Below are 22,574 nucleotides of genomic sequence, written 5' to 3'. Positions count from 1 at the left end.
GAGAAGGGGTCCAGAGGAGGGTCACAAAGTTGATCACAGGGCTGGAGCACCTCTCCTATGAAGAAAGTCTGAGAGAACTGGGGCTGTTCAGCCTGGAGAGCAGAAGGCTCCAGGATGACCTCTTTGTGGCCTTTCAGTACTTATGAAAGGGGGCTTATAAAAGAGATGGAGAGTGACTCTTTGCTCAAGGACCTCACAGTCCCTGCCATGCCCCATGAGGACAAACAGCTGAAGTTAGGGGTTGAAGAGGAGATGTGCTGTGTATATGTTGGAGGCCTTTGGGGGTTAGGTGTTCAATTAAACATCTAGGGATAAGAGGTCACCTTCTAGGGCTAATGGAATGGAAAGACCTTTGAGGGAGGGATTGGTGTTCTGCTCAAGGTGCCTGCTCAAGGTGTCAGATAAGGGCAAACTTTGTGGGTTAGACTTTTGTTTAGTTCCTGGTTGAGGGCTAGGGTTAAAGCTGGCGTTTTAATGATTGATTAGGCATAATCATACTTCTGTTCATGCTTCTAGTAAAAAATGGGTTTGACATCTGCCTTTTCTGAGCCCCAAGGAGTGTCGTTGATCGATTTGTCCTTTCCAAGGTCTTTGAGATAGGTCTTATGACTATGTCAGCAGCTCAACCAGCACCTTTCTGTCGTGGTTTAGCCAGGCTGGCAGCTAAACACCACACAGCCGTTCGCTCGCCCTCCCCCCTCCCTCTCTGGGATGGGGGAGAGAAATAGGAAAGTGAAGCCTGTGAGTTGAGATAGAGTCAGTTTATTAAGACAAGAAAATAATAATAATAATAATAACAATAATGATGATAATAGTACTACTAGTAATAATGTGTGCAAAACAAGTGATGCACAATACAATTGCTCACCACCCGCTGAGCGATGCCCAGCCTAACCCCGAGCAGTCCGGCCCCCTCCCCCCGACTAGACACCCCTATATATTGTTTAGCATGATGTCAGATGGTATGGAATACCCCTTTGGCCACTTTGGGTCAGCTGTTCTGGGTCTGTCCCCTCCCAGCTCTTGCTTCACCCTCAGCCTGCCCGCTGGCAGGACAGAGCGAGAAGCTGAAACGTCCTTGGCTTGGTGTAAGCACTGCTCTGTGACAATTAAAACATCAGCATGTTATCAGCACTCTTCTCATCCTAAGCCAAAAGGTAGCATTCTACCAGCTACTAGGAAGAAAATTAACTCTGTCCTAACTGAAACTAGGACATCTATCCACCCCTTATTCCATACCATTGATGTCATGCTAAGGTTACACTCTTTCCCATACATTCTAATTAATCACCATTTTCATCTAGGGTAGATAGTAATCATGGTAGTGATGACATACAGTATTATATAATAATTAACATGATACAATTCAACTCATGGGCTATTCTCACCCAGTGTTATAAATGGCTCAGGATTCAAATTAGGATTAAATAAAAAAATAGGATTTATTAAAAGAATATAAAGGAATAGAGGTAAGCAAACAGCGCTGGGTGCACCGGGAGTCTCCGCTCCACCAGGATGCACACCAGTTACATCAAGCAGCTGATTTTTATGCTCCTAGACTAATACATATTCATTTCTACTTCTAAAAAAAACAGATTATTATAATTAGCTTCCGGGGTCCAGTCCCTCCTACTGGAGCATGCGCATCAGTCTCCTCTGGGGGTCTCTAGGGGTCTTTCATGCTGAAGGCTCGTAGTCTTCCTCTCCCCTTTGTACTCACTTGGCACCATACCAAATTTATAGAACATTTTCTGCAGGTCTTGTCTCCCAGCCGTCCTTCAGCTTCTTTTTCCTTCTTCTTAATCTCTCGGCCCCCCTAACCAGATACCAAAGATCCGCATAGTATCCCATAACAGTCACTAGTTGTTATCAGTTGTTCTGAAACTCCCAGACATCAAACACAAACAGCTTTCTTATTGACGCTTCACGAGTAATTAAAACATTCTTCCCCAGCCATTCACAGACACATCTATAGCAGTGTTAAGTTAATCTCAAAGAAGACAAAAAAAAAAAGGCTGTAACTGTTAGAAATAGAAGTCCGGAATAACAAAAGCAAACAGGTTCATAAATTTGAGGAGTATTTTCTGAAGACTTGATAAATTGACTAGAATGAGGGGGAGACTGGGACACACTGCATCTGTGGTTCAAGAATTAAATTGCCAGTGCAGGACCCAGAGGCAGACAGGATTGTTCTTTATTGACAAGAATTGTTAAAACATTTCTAACACTTCTAAACTCCATCTCCCCTTTCTTCAGTGAGGATCAGTCAGTGATGACTTCAGTCTGCTTCAGACACCACACCCCAGGAGAGACCCTGCTGCCTTCAGGAGCTGTCAGCCCTGAGGCCTTGGGGACACCTCGAGGGAGCCCAATGGCACAGAGCAAGCGATGCCATGGTTGGGTGCTGTGCTGCTGAGCTGGGCTGGGCTCCTGGGCCCCAGGGGAGCTCCTGGCAAGCGGGCAGTGCTGCAGAGAGACAGCTCTGCCCAGGAGCAGAGCTGGGGACAGGCAGGGCTCAACAGGGCTGGGTACTCTGACCACAGGTAGCACAGGGAGAGGAGAGAAGGAGAGAGGGCTTGGAGGCAGTGAGGAGTGCAACAACAGAGGGCAGCATGTGGCAGGACAGATCTGCAGACTCTTGACACTGTGAGTCTCTGGCAGCATGGAAATGGAGGTGCAGTTGCCAAAGGGACCTTCTAGAGCTGGCACATCAGATGGCTGATGGCATCTGTCAGGATGGGTCTTATTCTACCTGTAATGTGGACTAGGAGATGCTTTAGAGAATGGCATGTATGAGGGACCAAGGCTTGGTTTAGCTAAAGAGGTAGGGTTTTTTTGGTTCTGTGCTTTCAGATTCCTTGAGTGGAGGAGAGGCAGGTTTCATGGCAATGGATTTTCAGGATTTTACAGGAGACTGAGACTCCTAGAGTGCTGACTGCACAGAGAGATCAATATGACAGTGACAAACTTGATAAAGTCCTTTAAGCCACCTCAGCTAGAAGACTGCACCAGCATCATGTGTGTGGTCTCAGTACTTACTGGAGCTTCTGTTTAGGAGCTGCAACACCTGTGATGCCCATGGGAGGTGCCCTGTACTCAGAGTCCTCTGCAGGGCAGAGCTGAGCACACAGTTTGTGGGATGGGGTCTGTGAGCGTGGAGAGGGAGGAGATGTGGGGACACAGAACCAGCTCCCAGCAGGGACACGGGCAGGCGGTGAGAGGGAGCTGCTGCCAGAAATGCTGTGCGAGGGAGGGCTCAGCCACCTCCCTGCCATCCCCTGCAGGGCAGGTGCCTTCCCTGGGACACCCCCTGCTCTCCTCTCCCAACAGCACAGCCTCTGCCCTCAAGCCCCCTGTGTGTCCAGCAGGAGCTGCCCCCTCTGCAGGCAGAGCTGCAGCACAGGAGGGTCTGCTGAGTGTCCGTCTGTCCCTCCCTGGCCTTGCCTCCCCTGGCAGCAGCACGCTGGCATTCCTCCTGGATTCTCCACCTGGCCGTGCTGCTGCTGGTCTTGTTCCCAGGCTGGCTGGGGATGGGGGCTTCAGATGCGCATGGAGTGAGCCCTTGGTGTGCTTGGGGGAAGGGGAGTACTGGGACAGGGTGAGGGGTCTGGAGATGGGCACTTTGAGCCTGGATTCTTCTGCCCTCAGCAGTGTTCGGGTTCTTCTCAGGTGAACCTCTGAGTGCAGTTGTCCTGCAACACAGATCAGCTGAAACCACAGAGAGGATCCACAGTATTTCACGTGCAATGAAGGAGAAATGCGCAGGATTTCTGCCTTAGAGACTCTCCACAGGAGTGGTGGGTAAGTTAGAAGAAAATATACAAGTCCACCTATGTTCTTTACCTATTGGTGTAGGACAGGATTGACTCCTGCATTGCCCACAGTAGAGTCCTCTGCTCCAAAGGACAGTCTCAGGCAGCATCAATCCAAATGCAGGAAAGGGATCTGCCAAATGTCTTCCTGGAAGTGAGCTAGCATGTTGGGAGGCTTAAATAAGAAATTAAAATCCTTTTCCTCAGATAATTCTACTGTTAATAATCACCTTCTTTCATTTCCTTGGGCAGGACCCCATGCCCACAAAGAGCAAATGCCCAACAGCAGCTCAGTGAGCGGGTTCCTCCTGCTGGCATTCGCAGACACGCGGGAGCTGCAGCTGCTGCACTTTGGGCTCTTCCTGGGCATCTACCTGGCTGCCCTCCTGGGCAACGGTGTGTTGGGTCTGTCTGAGCTGGAGTCACCTTTTCCCTACAGCAGCCTACACAGTGCTGTACTCTGCACTCGTAGCTGGAACAGCACTGATATCACTCCAGTGTTGTGTCTATTGCTGCATAGTGCTGGCACAGCATCAGGACTCCTTCCAAGCCCCCAAGAGCCAGCAGGCTGGGGGTGGGCAAGTGATGGGGAGGGGACATTGCTGGGGCAGCTGACCTAAACCAACCAAAGGGATATTCCATAACACCTGATGTCACACTCAGCAATAAAAGGGGGGGCTCTCGTGGGGGAGGGGGCTGTTCCTCCTGAACAACCACTACGCGTTTGGGGCCCTGCTTCCCAGGACGTGGCCGAACACCGCTCGCTGATGGGAAGTAGAGAATAATTTTTCCTCTCTCTGTGCTTCCGCGCGGACTGATTGCTTCTTTTGTCTCTGTTTTTTTTCCTCCCATTCCCTTTCCCTTTAATTAAACCTTTCTTATCTCAAACCTCGAGTTCTCTGTGTTGTATTTTCTCCCCCTTCCTCTTTGAGGAGAGGGGGAGTGAGAGAGCGGTTGTGGTGGAGCTCGGCTGCCCACCTGAGTAAAACCACCACAAACGGCCTCATCCTCAGTGCTGTAGCCTGTGACCACCGCCTCCACACCCCCATGTATTTCTTCCTCTTCAACCTCGCCCTCCTCGACCTGGGCTGCATCTCCTCCACTCTCCCCAAAGCCATGGCCAATGCCCTCTGGGATACCAGGGCCATCTCCTACGCAGGATGTGCTGCCCAACTCTTTTTTGTTGCTTTCTTCTTTGAAGCTGAGATTTCCCTCCTCACCATCATGGCCTACGACCGCTACATTGCCATCTGCAAGCCCCTGCACTACGGGAGCCTCCTGGGCAGCAGAGCTTGTGCCCAGATGGCAGCAGCTGCCTGGGGCAGTGGCTTTCTCCATGGTGTCCTGCACACGGCCAATACATTTTCCCTGCCCCTCTGCCAAGGCAATGCTGTGGACCAGTTCTTCTGTGAAATTCCCAAGATGCTGAAGCTGTCCTGTTCAGATGCCTACGTCAGGGAAGTTGGAGTACTTGTTTTTAGTGTTTTTTTAGGTTTTTGTTATTTTCTTTTCATCATGTTGTCCTATGTGCAGATCTTCAGGGCAGCGCTGAGGATGCCCTCTTCTCAGGGCCAGCACAAAGCCTTTTCCACATGTCTCCCTCACCTGGCTGTCGTCTCCCTGTTTGTCAGCACTGGCATGTTTGCCTACCTGAAGCCCCCCTCCATCTCTTTCCCATCCCTGGACCCGGTGGTGTCAGTTCTGTACTCGGTTGTACCTCCAGCAGTGAACCCCCTCATCTATAGCTTGAGGAACCAGGACCTCAAGGAGGCAGTGAAGAAACTCTTTGGATACATGCTTTTTTGGAATCAGTAATGTGCACTTGAGTTCCAGGGCTATTTCAGAAACGGATAGGAAAATATTGTTTATTATTTGTCTTTATTAATACTTTCTCCAAGTTGTGGTTTTCGTTTAAATAAAGTTATTCTTAACATTCTGACTGTTATTTTTTCTAACTTACTCTGACCCAATGGTCTCATGTACTTATAAAACTGGGCTTCACATGTACATAAATACAATAGTCAGGAGAAATTCATTGTTATCAGCTGCTGTCTCTTCTCATCTCCTCTGCAGCTGGGGAAGCAGCCCCAGCATGCAGGAGGGGTTCAAGGCCAAGAGCCCAGCTGCCACATGGAGGAGCAGCCCCGGTGGCCCCTCACTGCCCCCTGGGCTCTGCCTCTCTGCTGCCTTCAGGTCGGGGCTGCTGCTTCCCTGGAGCCATGGCCATGGCCAGCAGCAGGATGTGGCCTTTTCACTGCTGCTCCCTTTTGGCTTCCACATTGTTCCCTTGTACTATGAGGAATTGGACTATGCCTTTAGATCTCATTTCTCTTGCTGACGTTCTTGTTGTCTGTACAGGAGCATCTCTTCCTCTGCAAAGCTCTTCCAAAGCTGGTGTAAGGAATATAACAAAGGAGCTGCTGCCTGAACGGGCGTGTTGCATTTCTGGGCATGTTGTGGTTTAACGCGGCCAGCAGCTAAGCACCACACAGCCGTTCGTTCTTACTTCAGTTCGTACTTCAGGACTGTTTGTTCAAGTTCATTTGTACTTCAGGACTGGTTTCCACTCTGATGGAGCTTTCTTTGGTTGTAGGAAGGAGCAGGAGAGAAAAAACTACCACAAAGTGCACCTTGGAAGGCTGGCATCAGCCACGAGGAAGAACAAATGTCCCTCAAAGTGTCATGCTGTGTTGCAAGAGGTCACCCAAAGAGTGTCTGTAATCAGACCACGGCTTTTTGTTTCAAGGATGAGGGTTGATGAGACATTGGTGAAATTATGGAAATGCCAGGATAAGAGCAGGGTGGTGAACAGAGATGATTGTCTGTAGACTTCAAGGAAACAGGGTAACCAGTGGGACAGCATAGGAAAGTCTGGAGGGGACAACAAGGTGGATGGTGGCAAGAACATTTTTGTCCCCTTGGCTAGAGCTTATGAGGAGATGAGATACAGTCATTGCAATGGGGCCTCACTGCTTCCTTGCAACCCTGTGCAGAGGCTGGGAGGTGTCATACCATTGCTCTTCCCATGGCATCACACTGCCCACCACATCCCACAGATTCCCAGGAAGAGCTGAGCCAGACATGGGGGTGCAGGATTTTCTCTCCCAGTGGCTGTGGTCAGGACTTGGCCCTTTTACTTCACCAAAAAAAAACCAAAGAGTTTTCTCAGCACAGTGCTTTGTCTGTCTGTAACCATGGCCTCCAATTGGCTGCACTAACAAGTCTCTGGGGAGGCTTTCATAGTAACAGCCCTCGGTGGGGCCCATTAATACTCCAAGTCACTTCAACATTTCCTTCTGACTTTACCATCTTACACAGTTGCATCATTCTCCTCTCAGTACCTGAGCTTCATAAACTCAGTACCAAAATACACAATGGAACTTATTAAAATGTGGAAACTCCTAAGGAGCCTTATCTCTCCCAGAGTTTTCTTCAAGTCTTCAGGAGCTGTACAGTTAATTGGAGAGCTTGCATCGTATAGTTAAGGAGGAAGATTTCAAAGAGTATCTATTAGAAATATTTCTCATTTTAAAGGGTGAATTTTGTTGAATTTCAGTTCAGATCATCATTCTCCAATTGACAGTGATGTTTTATAGAAAGGATTGAAACATTCGAGGTGATGAGTAGTTGCTCTGTTTCTTAAGTTCTAAAGAAATTTCTGGGTATTAAGGCAGAGCTTTGTTGTCAGACAATAAGCAAGCAGGATATGCAAGAGACCAGAGCCTTTTGGAGGATGGAGCCAGGTGGAGATACCAGAGCACCTCCACTGCCAGCAGTGGTCTTTGTCCCAATATCTCCAGCCTAGCCCAACACATGAAACCCCTTCAAAGACAACACCCTAGTTCAGCGCATTCTTGGGATTCACCTAAAGTTGACCACTGGAAAACCCAATATACTCTCCCTTATTCCTAGTTGACAGCTGAACATCCATTTACCATCATGGGTCATCTGTGGCAATCTCAGGCTGAAAGACTCAAGAGCAGGACACTTCCAATGGCTGAGGCAGAACCCATCTGCTTACCCCTGTTTGGGAATCATCCCCTTCCAATAGGGATATGAAAGCAGAAAATGTGAAATGACCTGTCAGGTCAATGCACACAGTAAGGTAAACTCATAGGTATTGTGCTGGAGTGTCAGAACTCCAACTAACTGTCTAGTGGAAGGTGTCTCTGCCTATGTCAGGAGAGTTGGAATTATGTGATCTTTAAGGTCCTTTCATACCCAAACTGTTCTGGTAAATATGAAACACAGCACCATACCAGCTACTAGGAAGAAAAATTAACTCTATCGCAGCCAAAACTAGGACAATATCCATCCCTCATTCCATACCATATACATCATGCTCAGGTCCAACAGCAAAGAGTATCTGAGATCAGACTATGGCTTTGTGTTTCAAGGAAGAGCTGATGAGGATTGATGAGGCATCGGTGAAATGATGGAAACATCAGCAAGGTTGTGAAAAGAGATGGGTGTCTACAGACTTCAAGGAAATAGGACAAAGTGTTGGATAGCATAGCAAAGCCTGTAGAGGAGAAGGCAGAGGGTGCTGGTAAAAATGGAAGGTCCCAACAGCCCTGACATTTTTGTCCCTTTGGCTAGAGCTTATGAGGAGATGGGATATAGTCATTGCAGTGCAGCGTCTTCCCTTCCTTGCAACACTGTGCAGATGCAGGGAGGTGTCATACTACTGTTCTTCTTGTGGCATTACACTGCCCACCGGATACCTGAGACCCCCAGGAAGAGCCTTGAGCCAGACATAGGGTACAGGATCTCCCCTCCCAGTGGCTCGTTCAGTCCTTGACCCTTCTGCTTCACCAAAACAATACAATACTTTTCTCAGCACAGTGATTTGCCTGTCTTTAACCTGGCCTCCAGTTATCTGCCCTAACATGTCCCTGGGGAGGCTTTGTTAGTAATCTCCCTCACTGGGGTCCATTAATACTCCAAGTCACTTCAACATTTCCTTCTGGCTTTACTTGTTCAAGCAGTTACATCACTTTTCTCTCAGTACCTGAGCTTCATAGACTCAGCACCAAAATCCACCATGGAACTCATGAAAGCGAAGGAACTCCTAACATCTCTTCCATAGTTTTCTTCAAGCCTTCACACCTTGTACAGCTAACTGCAGAGCTTGCATGGCATAGCTGAGGAAGAAGATTTCAAAAAGCACCTAAGAAAAATATTTTCTTGTTTTAAAGGCTGAATTTTGCTGCAGTTCAGTTTTGAGCATCATTCTCCTATGGATATTGATCCAGGGTGAATTCTTTGGAGACTTCCATCTGGAGGAAAAGCAGACTCTGGAGGTCTGACACCTCCACTGCCAGCCCTGGTCTTCACCCCTGGAACTGCAGCACAACACAGCACATGAAACCCTTTCTAAGAAAAGTCAGGGGTTCCTTGGGAAAAATAAAATAATAAAATAAAATAATAAAATAAAATAATAAAATAAAATAAAATAAAATAAAATAAAATAAAATAAAATAAATAAAATAAAATAAAATAAAATAAAATAAATAAAATAAAATAAAATAAAATAAAATAAAATAAAATAAAATAAAATAAAATAAAATAAAATAAAATAAAATAAAATAAAATAAAATAAAATAATAAAATTGAAATGGCCATTGGAACCTGAGAAATTCAGCTTGAATCTTAGTAGGCACCTGGACATCCATGGTCTCTCTTGGGTCTTCTGTGGAAAACTCAGGATGAAAAGTAAAGAAAATATTTCTTCAAGTGGCTGTAGCTGTACCCAGGAGCTTGGCCTCTTTTGGGAAATTTTCCCATTCCAGCCACAGAAAACTAGATTAAGTAATATGAAAAGACCTATCCAGCCAACAGAGTAGGGCAAAGTCATACTTCCTGTGCTACAGATGCAAAAGGCAAAAAGAATTGCCTTGTGCCTTACACTACTCAGGGACATGTAACCCAGATCTTGCAACTTTAACTTAGTACTGACAAGTCCATCACTAAACCATGCTACTAAGTTCTACACCTACACACTGGCTCCCCAGTCGATGAACCAGATCATGGATGGGAATCAGGGAGTCTCGGTTAACGTGATGCTGCCTTGGGTGCGCCACCATGGTAGCCATCGACATCTGCTGTTCTTCAACCCTCAGCAAACCCACAACAGAAGGATTCTGTGGAAGACCTAGCAAGGTAGACACAACTGTTTAATGTCCTTTGTCTCCAAGACAGCTATGCCAAAGACCCACCTGTGCCCTTCTGGAACTTTGAAGTACCCTCTCCTGAAGTAGTCCTGCCAAGGACGCACAAAGCCTCCAGGCCAGTCCCAATGGGGTGCTTTTACCACTCCTTCCCAGTTAGACTCACTTCAGCCTCCAAGACAGTTAACCCTTGGGATCCCCCCGTCACTCCAGAAATACAGGTGGGTTCTACCTCTTTATAGCTTGATGGCATTAGGGTGCACATTACTCTGTGCACCGGTGCCCAGTAGAGCCTGATACATTTGTGGGTGTGATGTGCCAGGTCATTGAATATACAAAGTCCAGTAAACCTGATTGTCTCTTTCCTCCCCACCTCCCCCTGGCTGGAAGCAGGACCCCTCTAGTCCTGCTCACGGTGTTCATTACTGTGTCTGGTAGACAGCCCACTGGAAACACATTGCACCATAGCACGGTCATCCCACAGGACAGGGGAGAGGATGCTGACAGCCAAGGGATGAATTTTGGTGCAGGAGGTGGGGCCCAGCAGAGATAAGGAGTCAAGTCACTGGGGTGGGTGAGGCCAGGAGAAGTAGCCCAACGGGTGGTGCTGGTTGTGAGGACACATTTGTGCCAGCTATTTGCAGGTGAGGGGAGGCCTGGAGGTGCATGCCAAGAGTGCTCCTGCCAGCAGAGACAAGGCCGGTGCCGAGGGCAAGGGGAGAGGCAGGCCCAGGGCAGGGGGCTGCAAGGGCCATGCTGAGCTTCCTGCCCCTGCAGAGGCTGCCCTGGCCCTCAGCAGATGTGCTGGCCGGCATGCACTGGGAGTGATGCACTGGTGTGCATCAGAGAGCAGCAAGGAGGACGCTGGACAGGGCTGGGGCGAGGCGTGTGGCAGAGTCCCATGCAGGGGCTGGCTGGGGGTCCCCTCTGCTGCAGCATAGCAGGAGGAGGGCAGGCAGGGCTCATGGCCACGGTGAAGAGCCTGGGCCCGGATGCTCTATGATTGCCTTGCAGGTCCTGGCAAGCTGCAGTTGTTATAAATTGCCCCCTTAATTAATTTTTCAGAGACCATTGTATTAATCATAGAAAGGAATTTATTGAGTAAGCCAACAGCAAGCAAAACAGTGCTGGGCGGCACAAGTAGATAAACAACTCCGGCAGTACAAAGAAAGTATTTCCTCTTCCCTACAGTCCTGCATCTGGGCTGTGGAGAAACTTTCCGAAGAGTTCCAGCAACTTGAAGAGAATTTATCTTCCTCTCCACCTGTACAAACCAGTGTTTCAGCTGTCAGGGGTAAGCATCCTTCTGTGCAAGGAAGACAATATAGTGGGTGGGTACACACCCCATGCCACCCTGTGGTTTTACCTACCATGGGGTCTCATGACCCTGGAGAGGACATGAGAAAATGGGATGGAAAATCTACCGTGACCCTAGAGGCATGGGTACGTGAGTTGCAAGGAAAAACAATCAGAAAAAAAAAAAGGGTTCTGTGAGAAACTTCTTGCTCCTATTTCAAGCAGGCAGTCCCCCAGACACAGTAATGAATATTATGACCATGATTAGAGGGGCTGTGCCTCCAGCCAGGGGGAGGAACGGGACAATTGGGTTTACTGGACTGTGTAGATTCGATAGCCTGGCACTTCAGACCCATAGAAGCATACGGCTTTAGGAGACACCACTGCACAGTGTACGGTAATGCCATCAAGCTCTAAAGGGTCAAAACCCATCTGTATTTCTGGAGTGACAGGGGGATCCCAGCAGTTAACTGTATTGGAGGCTAAAGTGAGTCTGACTGGGAATGAGTGGCAAAAGCACTGTATTGTGACTGGCCCGGATGCTCTGTGCATTCTTGGTGTAGACTATCTTAGAAGAGGATATCTCAAGGACCCAAAAGGGTTCCGGTGGGCTTTTGGCATATCTTCCTTGGAGACAGAGGACATTAAACATTTGTCAACCTTGTCTGGTCTCTGTGAGGATCCTTCTGTTGTGGGGTTGATGGGGGTCGAAGAAGAGCAGGTTCCAATCGCTACCACAACTTTGCACCGGCAGCAATAGCGCACCAACCGAGACTCCCTGATACCCATCCAATTCATCAACTGGAGAACCAAGGAGTGATCAGCAAGACTCACTCACTCTTTAGTAGTCCCATATGGCCAGTGCGAAAATCTAATGGTGAGTGGAGACTAACAGTGGACTATCATGGCCTGAACGAAGTCACACCACCGTTGAGTGTTGCAGTGCCGGACATGCTAGAACTCCAGTACGAAATGGAATCAAAGACAGACAAGTGGTATGCCACAACTGATATTGCTAATGCATTTTTCTCCATCTCTTTAGCAGCAGAGTGCAGACCAGAGTTTGCTTTCTCTTGGAAGGGTGTCCTATACACTTGTAATCAGCTGCCCCAGGGATGGAAACACAGCCCTACCATTTGCTATGGACTGATCCAGTCTGCGCTGGAACACAGGATGTCTCCTGAACACCTGCAGAAAATAGTCCAAATCCTTCCGAAGGCTGGTTTTGCCATAAAACGAAATAAAGTTAAAGGACCTGCACGAGAGATCCAGTTTTTAGGAATAAAATGGCAAGATGGACGTCGTCAAATCCCAATGGATGTGATCAACAAAATAACAGCTATGTCTCCACCAACTAGCAAAAAAGAAACACAAACTTTCCTAGGGGTCGTGGGGTTTTGGAGAATGCACATTCCAAATTACAGTCTGATTGTAAACCCGCTCTACCAAGTAACCCGTAAGAAGAATAATTTCAAATGTGGCCCTGAGCAACTTCAAGCCTTTGAACAAATTAAGCAGAAAATAATTCATGCAGTAGCCTTTGGGCCAGTCCAAACAGAACCAGATATAAAGAATGTGCTCTACACCACAGCCGGGGAGGCTGGCCCCACCTGGAGCCTCTGGCAGAAAGAGCCTGGGGAAACTCAAGGTTTTGGAGGTGGGGATACAGAGGATCTGAGGCCCGTTACACTCCAACTGAAAAAGAGGTATTGGCAGCATATGAAGGAGTTCAATCTCCTTCGGAAGTGGTCGGTACTGAAGCGCAGGTGCTCCTGGCACCACAACTGCAAGTACTAGGCTGGATGTTCAAAGGAAGGGTCCCCTCTACACATCATGCAACTGATGCTACGTGGAGCAGGTGGGTTGCAGTGATTACTCAGCAGGCTCAAATAGGAAGCCCCAGTCACTCAGAAATCTTGGAATTGATTATGGACTGGCCAGAAGGCAAATATTATGGATATCATCAGAGGAGGAGGTGGCCCATGCTGAAGAAGCCCCACTGTACAACAAGCTACCAGAAAATGAGAAGAAATATGCCCTGCTCACTGATGGGTCCTGTCATATTGTGGGAAAGCATCGGAGATGGAAGGCTGCTGTATGGAGTGCTACACGATGAGTTGCAGAAGTTGCCGAGGGAGAAGGTGAATTGAGTCAGGTTGCAGAATTGAAGGCCATTCAGTTGGCTTTAGATATTGCTGAACGAGAAAAGTGGCCAGTTCTCTATCTCTACACTGATTCATGGATGGTAGCAAATGCCCTGTGGGGGTCGTTACAGCAGTGGAAGCAGAACAATTGGCAGTGCAGGGGCAAACCCATCTGGGCTGCTGCATTGTGGCAAGATATTGCTGCTCGGGTGGAGAACCTGGTTGTAAAGGTACGCCATGTAGATGCTCATGTGCCCAAGAATCGGGCTACTGAAGAACATCAAAACAACCAGCAGGTGGATCAGGCTACTAAGATCGAAGTAGCTCAGGTGGACCTGGACTGGCAACATAAGGGTGAATTATTTAGAGCCCAATGGGCCCATGACACCTCAGGCCATCAAGGTAGAGATACAGTTGGGCTTGTGATCGAGGGGTGGACCTGACCATGGACACTATAGCACAGGTTATTCATGACCGTGAAACGTGCTGCAATCAAGCAAGCCAAACGGTCAAAGCCTCTTTGGTATGGAGGACGATGGCTGAAATATAAATATGGAGAGGCCTGGCAGATTGATTACATCACACTCCCTTGAACCCACAACAGCAAGCGCCATGTACTTACAATGGTGGAAGCAATCACTGTATGGCTGGAAACATATCCTGTGCCTCATGCCACCACCCGGAACACTATCCTGGGCCTTGAAAAGCAAGTCCTATGGGGACATGGCACCCCAGAAAGAATATAGAGTCAGACAATGGGACTCATTTCCGAAACAACCTTATAGACACTTGGGCCAAAGAGCATGGTATTGAGTGGGTGTATCACATCCCCTATCATGCACCAGCCTCCAGGAAAGTTGAATGATACATTGGACCGTTAAAGACTACACTGAAAGCAATGGGTGCTAGAACATTCAAAAATTGGGATACGCATTTGGCAAAGGCCACCTGGTTAGTCAATACTAGGGGATCTGCCAACCGAGCTGGACCTGCCCAATCAAACCTGTTACGTACTGTAGAAGGGAATAAAGTTCCTGTAGTGCACGTAAGAAATATGCTGGGTAAAACAGTCTGGGCTACTCCTGCCTCAGCAAAAGACAAACTCATTCGTGGAATTGCTTTTGCTCAGGGACCAGGATGCGCTTGGTGGCTAATGCAAAAGAACGGAGAGGTCTGGTGTGTACCCCAAGGGGATTTAATACTGGGTGAGAATAGCCCATGAGTTGAATTGTATCATGTTAATTATTATATAATACTGTATGTCATCACTACCATGATTACTATCTACCCTAGATGAAAATGGTGATTAATTAGAATGTATGGGAAAGAGTGTAACCTTAGCATGACATCAATGGTATGGAATAAGGGGTGGATAGATGTCCTAGTTTCAGTTAGGACAGAGTTAATTTTCTTCCTAGTAGCTGGTAGAATGCTACCTTTTGGCTTAGGATGAGAAGAGTGCTGATAACATGCTGATGTTTTAATTGTCACAGAGCAGTGCTTACACCAAGCCAAGGACGTTTCAGCTTCTCGCTCTGTCCTGCCAGCGGGCAGGCTGAGGGTGAAGCAAGAGCTGGGAGGGGACAGACCCAGAACAGCTGACCCAAAGTGGCCAAAGGGGTATTCCATACCATCTGACATCATGCTAAACAATATATAGGGGTGTCTAGTCGGGGGGAGGGGGCCGGACTGCTCGGGGTTAGGCTGGGCATCGCTCAGCGGGTGGTGAGCAATTGTATTGTGCATCACTTGTTTGTGGGGACACTGAGTGGCAGCAGCCTCTTCTCTCTTGGGATGCTGGATTCAGTATGACATATTTTCTGCTGACATCCTCAACAGTGCCCGGGGACAGGAAATAGACCTGGAAATACATGAAATTCTACCTAGAAAAACACCTTTTTTACTGTGAGGGATACCAAAGACTGGATCAAGTTTCCCTAAGAGGTGATGGAGTCTCCATCAGCGGAGATACCCAAAAGCCAACTGGAAATGGGCCTGGGCTACCTGTTTTGGATGTCCGTGCTTGAGTGGGGGGGGTGGACTAGATGATCTTTGGAGGTCCCTTCCAGGCTCAGTGAATGTGGGACTCTGCAATGCCTGGCAGTGTTTGGAGCACTTTTCTGCAGTATCTCCAAACCAGATGGACAGCTGGTGCCCATGGAGCAGAGCCTTCCTTTGAGGATGGACTCATTCACTGTGTAAGCCCTAGGACAACGTGGAGCAGGGATTACAAATGACAGCAATGCCTCAACCCACAGCAGTGTTCCCTACTCCTGCCTCCACTCCCCAGCCCCTTTTCTCCTCGAGGATTTGAAATGGAAGAGACCTCTGGAGCATTCTAGTACCGAGATCTGCTCTGAGCAGGGAGAGTTTTAACATTAGGTCAAGTCACTAAGTGCTTTCCCCACTGCAGTTTGGAAAACCATACTGATGGTGGTGCTAACCAGTTCTGATTCAGTGGTGACACTAGAGGACAGAATGGACGAGAAGGATGACCAGCACCAAAAGGGCCATGTCCTGTTGCTGACATTGTGGGTTCAAGAAAGCATCAGTCCTGACTCAAAGGCTGCACAGAGGCATTGTCTGCCGGTGAAGAACAGAGCAACCCCAAGGGCCAGCAGGGCTTTTTCTCCGCGTTCCAGCTGCGTTCTTTATCCTACAACCACTCCTGTACCTGAAGAGAAGTTATGAGAAGCCAGAGCTGAGGCAAATGCCCATCGGATGGATCCTTTATTTAGTCTGTTATAGAGAAAGCTTACCTGTACATGCATCCAAAGTCTTTGGGTTAGAAAAACAGGTAGAAGTGGGATAAAAGGAAAAGAAAAAAAAATAAATAGGGCTGATATTGCCAAGAAAGAAACACAACTTTGAAATATATGTGAACTAAGATGTTCCTGTCTTGTCCCGGTCTGTGCTGGGTGTGAGATAGAATCCTTAATGTTGGAAAAGACCTCCAGGATCATCTGCTCCAACCATCAACAGGAGCAATACGGGTACCTTAGCGATGCTGAGGCCTTGCACACTGCAATAGCTTCCTCAGTGCCTCCTTGAGCTCCTTGTTCCTCATGGAATAGATGAGGGGGTTCACAGCTGGGGGCACCACCGAGTACAGGAATGACACCACCAGGTTGAGAGCTGGGGACGATATGGAGGGGGCCTTCAGGTAGGCAAACATGCCTGTACTGACAAACAGGGAGACCACGGCCAGGTGAGGGAGGCACGTGGAGAAGGCTTTGTGCCAGCCCTGCTCAGAAGGCATCCTCAGCACAGTCCTGAGGATCTGCACGTAGGACAGCATGACGAAAACAAAACAGCCCGTACCTACACAGAAACTAAATGTGATGAGCCCAGCTTCCCTTAGGTAGGCATCTGAGCAGGAGAGCTTGAGGATGTGGGGGATTTCACAGAAGAACTGGTCCAGGACATTGCCTTGGCAGAGGGGCAGGGAAAATGTACTGGCTGTGTGCAGGACAGCATTGAGAAAGCCACCACCCCAGGCAGCTGCTGCCATCTGGGCACAAGCTCTGCTGCCCACGAGGCTCCCGTAGTGCAGGGGCTTGCAGATGGCAACGTAGCGGTCGTAGGCCATGATGGTGAGAACATAAAACTCTGCTGCAATGAAGAAAATAAAGGAAAAGACCTGGGCAGCACATCCTGCATAGGAGATGGCCCTGGTGTCCCAGAGGGAGTTGGCCATGGCTTTGGGAAGAATGGTGGAGATGGATCCCAGGTCGAGGAGGGCGAGGTTGAGGAGGAAGAAGTACATGGGGGTGTGGAGGCGGTGGTCGCAGGCTACGGCGCTGAGGATGAGGCCGTTGCCCAGGAGGGCAGCCAGGAAGATGCCCAGGAAGAGCGCGAAGTGCAGGAGCTGCAGCTCCCGCGTGTCTGCGAATGCCAGCAGGAGGAACTCGGTGATGGAGCTGCTGTTGGGCATTTGGATTCTCTGGGAGTGGGCGAGCTGTGCGAGGAGGAAATGATAACAAGAAGTTAAGGAGAGACTTCTCTGATGAAAACCCGCGCCATTTTTTGCGAAATCCCACCCATGGAGATGAAAGGAGAACAAGCCATGCCATTCGTCAGCCCTGCAGACACAGTGATTTTCTCTTTGAGAAGTAGACGCGAATTCTCACCAGGACACCTCCAGGGCAAGTCAGTGTCAGAACAGAAGCTGATCCACACCCAGCACCCCAGCCCAGGGAGCAAAAGCACACACCAGGAGTGGCAAACCAAGGAAAAATACTGCAGCGCTGCCACTAATTCAGCCAGGAGGAGAAGGGCGTGCAGCAAAGCCTTTTCCTCGCCCAGCTGTGCTCAGCACCTTGCAGTGACACTGAGGGACGGAGGCTTTTAGCCTCGTGGCTGTGTGCCACGCTGCAGGAGACAGGCACCTCTCGTCTCATGGAGCTCCAGCCTCAGAGTTGCTGGCTCCTGAGCTGGGGTCTTCTGGGCAGTGGGGGAGAGTGGGGCTTGCTCCAGGGAGGGAATGTGCCCTGCCTCTGCTCCCCGGAGCTGGCACTGCCGCGAGCTGTTGCTCCGTCCCCGTGTCTGCTCCCTGCACAGGTTCACAGAGCTCACTGCAAACACTTTGTGCTCATCTCTGCCCTGCAGACGCCTCCTGCAAGCAGAGGCCCTGCCCAGGGGCATCTCTGTCTGTTCACATCCTTTTCGTCCACAGCAGAGGAACCGTGAGCACCCCCTGACAGATGTCCTATGACTGGAGTATATGCTAGCTTTAAACTGTTCCACCAGGATACTCATCCACTTGATCCTGCAGACCGAGACTTGTCATGTCAAGGGGTGTGTGGATTTCTCCTCCAGCCAGCTGTCAGCCGCCCTCCATGCCCCACTGGTTCTGACCGCTCTTTTCATGCCTTTCTCCTCTTGGGGTGTGCAGGAAAATCCTCCTTGCAGTGCAGCAAGAGCTCGGCTGTGCCAGCTGCCGTGCAGGTTTCTCCTGCAATGAGCTCTGAGTTGGATTCCACATGCAGAAAGCTTGTACTGGTTTCTGTCTCACATCTCCTCTCCACATGCAGGCAGTGCACCCAGCCCTGCTGTGCCTTGCAGAGGAGCTGCTCCTGGGCAGAGCTGTCTGTCTGTAGATACGGCCTCCTTTCCTTGTCTCCTCTGGGCTCCCTTGAGATGTCCACAGGGCTCCTGGGGAGCCTCCTTGGAAACAGAATGAAGGAATCACACGTTCCCTCCCTCAGCTGGGGAAAGAGACTGCTTTCCAACAGCGTTAGGGCTTCCATCACTCAAATAGTTTCATGTGAATCATCTTTCCTTCACCTTCCTGCACAGGGCACCCAGAAAGTGACAGCAGAGACTACCTCGACCTGTGGGGAGGGAAGGCGTTCAGCTCCATCAGTTGAGGCATCTCATCCTAGGTTTGCAGTCCTGATGCTGGAAGGGGACTCAGCTTGTGTGAGGTCCTTGGCTCAGCTCCCTGATATGCAAAAATCCTCTGGAGGGCAGGGCAGCATCTTAGTCCGTCAGTTTTACGTATCAAGCATATTTCTTTTGGCCAACCTGCAAAGGGTAGGTGACGTCCATCCACTTGTAGGACAAGTGATCCTGTCCATTTTGTTGTCCTTTTGTGAAGCACAGGCCAGTTTTCAGCTGACCATATGGAGTCACTCCCAACATGGAGATACACTTTTCCCCTGGTTCCCCACCAGCTGCATTTGCTAGATAACCTCTGACTGCAATGACGGTGCTCCCATAAACATCCCCACGCTGCCTGACCCAGCTCAGGGTAGCTACTCAGTTAACTGGACAAATACAGGCCGTATGAGATGCAGAAGGTGAGATGTCAGTGCTCCCACACAGAGCTCCGTGTGGCTAGCAGGGGCAGCAGCGGTCCCGTGCACAAAATCCTTCTCCACTCACGAGTGGCAGAACACAGCCAACCTTTTTCACCTCTACTGCTCCCAGTTCCGTTGAGATAGGAAATGCAGATGTGCAGCATGCCCTTAAAGAAAAAGTTTAAGGGACACTGGGAACACAGTGTCTCCATTCAAAGAGTGGGGAGGAAACTCATTTTTGGTAATGGCTAGATGACTTTATGTTTCCATACAAGGGAAGTGCCAAAGAGTATTGCTGGTCCGTGCCCTCGGCCTATGAAACCTGTCATGGAAATGTACAGACAACCCTCACATTTTTGAAAATGAAGACCTCTTACGTACTTATTCCATCAAGGACAATTTATTTTTTTATTTATGGCTCAGGTTTGCTTAAAATTCTTATTCAGGCATTGATTCTATTGCCCAGCCAGAGGTTGCGACTGCTGCCAGGATCCCAAGGAGCAGCCAAAACTCAATGTGTGATATGGAAATGTATTCATAACTTACCGTTATGAATACAGAAATCTTTCCACTTTGACTCTTCTACTCAAATGTCTTTAGCTCTCCCTCTAGGAGATGAAGACTTAAGGAAGATGATGCACCAAGACTCACTTTGTTTGGAAGTTTGCATGACAATGAGCCCTGAGGTGCCAAGTTCCTGACCTGCAGCTACTGAAAGCTTGAGCAAGCCTCTGAAGAAGTAGCAGTCAGGAGCCAACCTCCCAGTTTCTGAGGGTGTTTGCAGGCCCCCCCTGGAAGAGGCCATGGAGAGATCATGCACACATGGTGGGTGTCCCTGCGGGCTTTCTGCCAGATTTCAGGAACTACCCCTGATCCCTCCATATTATTTGGTTTGTTCTCCTGTGCTCATGGGTGATGTTCCTCCCATGGACAGTTCCAGGCTGAAATTGCTCAGGAAACCCCTAACTGATCCCCATGCACTGCCAGCTGTTTTCCTCCAGAGCTCTGCCTGCAGGCACAGAGGCCCAAGAGAGGACGGAGGCAAAGAAACCATGGAAAACCTCATCAGTGTCTTCTCCTTCTATTGCCAAGTCCATCAGCACACCGAGATTATTCTTTATTTTTCTTTTACTGTTAGAGTTGGAGTTGGAGTTAGCGTTGGTTAGAGTTAGCTTTAGGGTTAGGGTTAGAGTTATAATTGGAGTTAGTGTTAGAGTTGGAGTGAGAATGACAGTTGGAGTTGGAGTTAGAGCTAGGAAGAAAGAAGAGCAGGAGAGAGAAAGAAGAAAGAGGAAGCCTAGGAGAGGCAGTCAAGGGGCTGTGGAACGGACTCCGTGAATGTCCTTGGCAGGGCTCTGAAACAGGCAAACGTTTGGTTCTGATAAGTCCTCGATAATGTGACAACATGTGATGATGGTTTTTGAACATCATTTTGAACATTTTCATCTCATCTGTGGATGACGCCCAGCTGGGGCTAGAGCTACAAAATCGGCTTTCATGTCTGGATTCGGATGCCTGCACAAAAATGGCCAGTGCCACCAGGATGCCCTGATGTAGCTGTAGCACCTGGGGGGGACAAGTGACGCAGGACCTGGGGGAGACCTTCTGGAGCACAAGCTGGTAGGCATGGACTAAGTCTGGGCCCTTCAGGGGCTGTGCAGGGTCTTCCTACAGCATCTTGCATCCTTTTGGTGCCACTGTGAGGTCCCTTCAGACCCAGAAACTGACTGGGTCCCTGCCAGGAGACAGATCTATCTCCTGTCTATCTCTATATCAGCAGTTCTGGCTATCAGGGGAGGTCCCAGTTGACTGGCGGCTAGCAAATGTGATGCCCATCTACAAGAAGGGCCGGAGGGCAGACCCGGGGAAGTCTAGGCCTGTCAGTTTGACCTCAGTGCCAGGGAAGCTCATGGAGCAGATTATCTTGAGAGTCATCACGCGGCACTTGCAGGGCAAGCAGGCGATCAGGCCCAGTCAGCATGGGTTTATGAAAGGCAGGTCCTGCCTGACGAACCTGATCTCCTTCTATGACAAAGTGACGCGCTGGGTGGATGAGGGAAAGGCTGTGGACATGGTCTACCTTGACTTCAGCAAGGCTTTTGACACCGTCTCCCACAGCATTCTCCTCAAGAAACTGGCTGCTCTTGTCTTGGACTGGCGCACCCTTCGTTGAAAGGTGCAGTTAGAAACTGGCTGGATAGCCGGGCCCAAAGAGTCGTGGTGAATGGAGCCAAGTCCAGTTGGAGGCTGGTCACTAGTGGCGTTCCCCAGGGCTCGGTGCTGGGGCCGGTCCTCTTTAATATCTTCATCGATGATCTGGACGAGGGCATTGATTGCACCCTCAGTAAGTTCGCAGATGACACCAAGTTAGGTGCGTGTGTCGATCTGCTTGAGGGTAGAAAAGCTCTGCAGGAGGATCTGGAAAGGCTGCACCGATGGGCTGAGGTCAACTGCATGAAGTTCAACAAGGCCAAGTGCCGGGTCCTGCACCTGGGGCACGATAACCCCAAGCAGAGCTACAGGCTGGGAGAGGAATGGTTGGAGAGCTGCCAGGCAGAGAAGGACCTGGGAGTGATGGTGGATAGTCGGCTGACTATGAGCCAGCAGTGTGCTCAGGTGGCCAAGAATGCCAACGGCATCCTGGCTTGTATAAGAAGCAGTGTGGCCAGCAGGGCTAGGGAAGTGATCGTCCCCCTGTACTCGGCTCTGGTGAGGCCGCACCTTGAGTACTGTGTCCAGTTTTGGGCCCCTCGCTACAAGAAGGACATCAAGGTGCTCGAGCAAGTCCAGAGAAGGGCGACAAAGCTGGTGAGGGGCCTGGAGAACAAGTCCTACGAGGAGCGGCTGAGGGAGCTGGGCTTGTTCAGCCTGGAGAAGAGGAGGCTCAGGGGCGACCTTATTGCTCTCTATAGGTATCTCAAGGGAGGCTGTAGAGAGGTGGGGGTTGGTCTGTTCTCCCACGTGCCTGGTGACAGGACGAGGGGGAATGGGCTAAAGTTGCGCCAGGGGAGTTTTAGGTTGGATGTTAGGAAGAACTTCTTTAGCGAAAGGGTTGTTAGACATCGGAAGGGGCTGCCCAGGGAAGTGGTGGAGTCACCATCCCTGGAGGTCTTTAAAAGACATTTAGATGTAGAGCTTAGGGATATGGTTTAGTGGAGGACTGTTAGTGTTTGGTCAGAGGTTGGACTCGATGATCTTGAGGTCTCTTCCAAGCTAGAAATTCTGTGATTCTGTGATTCTGTGATCTCAGAAGTCGTGGAAATCTTCCGAGTGCTGCCCCTGACAGGAGGACACATGGGCAGGTGTGGAGGGGCTTGGAGAAGGGAAATGTGAGAACATGGGAGAGAAGGT

The 22,574-nt window shown here is 49.4% G+C and overlaps 1 protein-coding gene across 1 annotated transcript; it reads right to left on the bottom strand.

Annotated features, from left to right (window-relative positions):
• Positions 1 to 16,420: 16,420 nt before the first annotated feature.
• On the bottom strand, positions 16,421 to 17,011 carry LOC116501597 (olfactory receptor 14C36-like). Its single transcript, XM_032207191.1, has one exon. It carries the CDS (start codon positions 17,009 to 17,011, stop codon positions 16,421 to 16,423), a length of 591 nt encoding a protein of 196 aa, XP_032063082.1.
• Between the last annotated feature and the right edge of the window lie 5,563 nt (positions 17,012 to 22,574).

The sequence above is a fragment of the Aythya fuligula genome, unplaced genomic scaffold (assembly GCF_009819795.1).
Source record: "Aythya fuligula isolate bAytFul2 unplaced genomic scaffold, bAytFul2.pri scaffold_52_arrow_ctg1, whole genome shotgun sequence".
Taxonomy (NCBI): domain Eukaryota; kingdom Metazoa; phylum Chordata; class Aves; order Anseriformes; family Anatidae; genus Aythya; species Aythya fuligula.
Note: the sequence above shows the minus strand (reverse complement) of the source record. Positions and strands in the feature narration are given on the sequence as shown.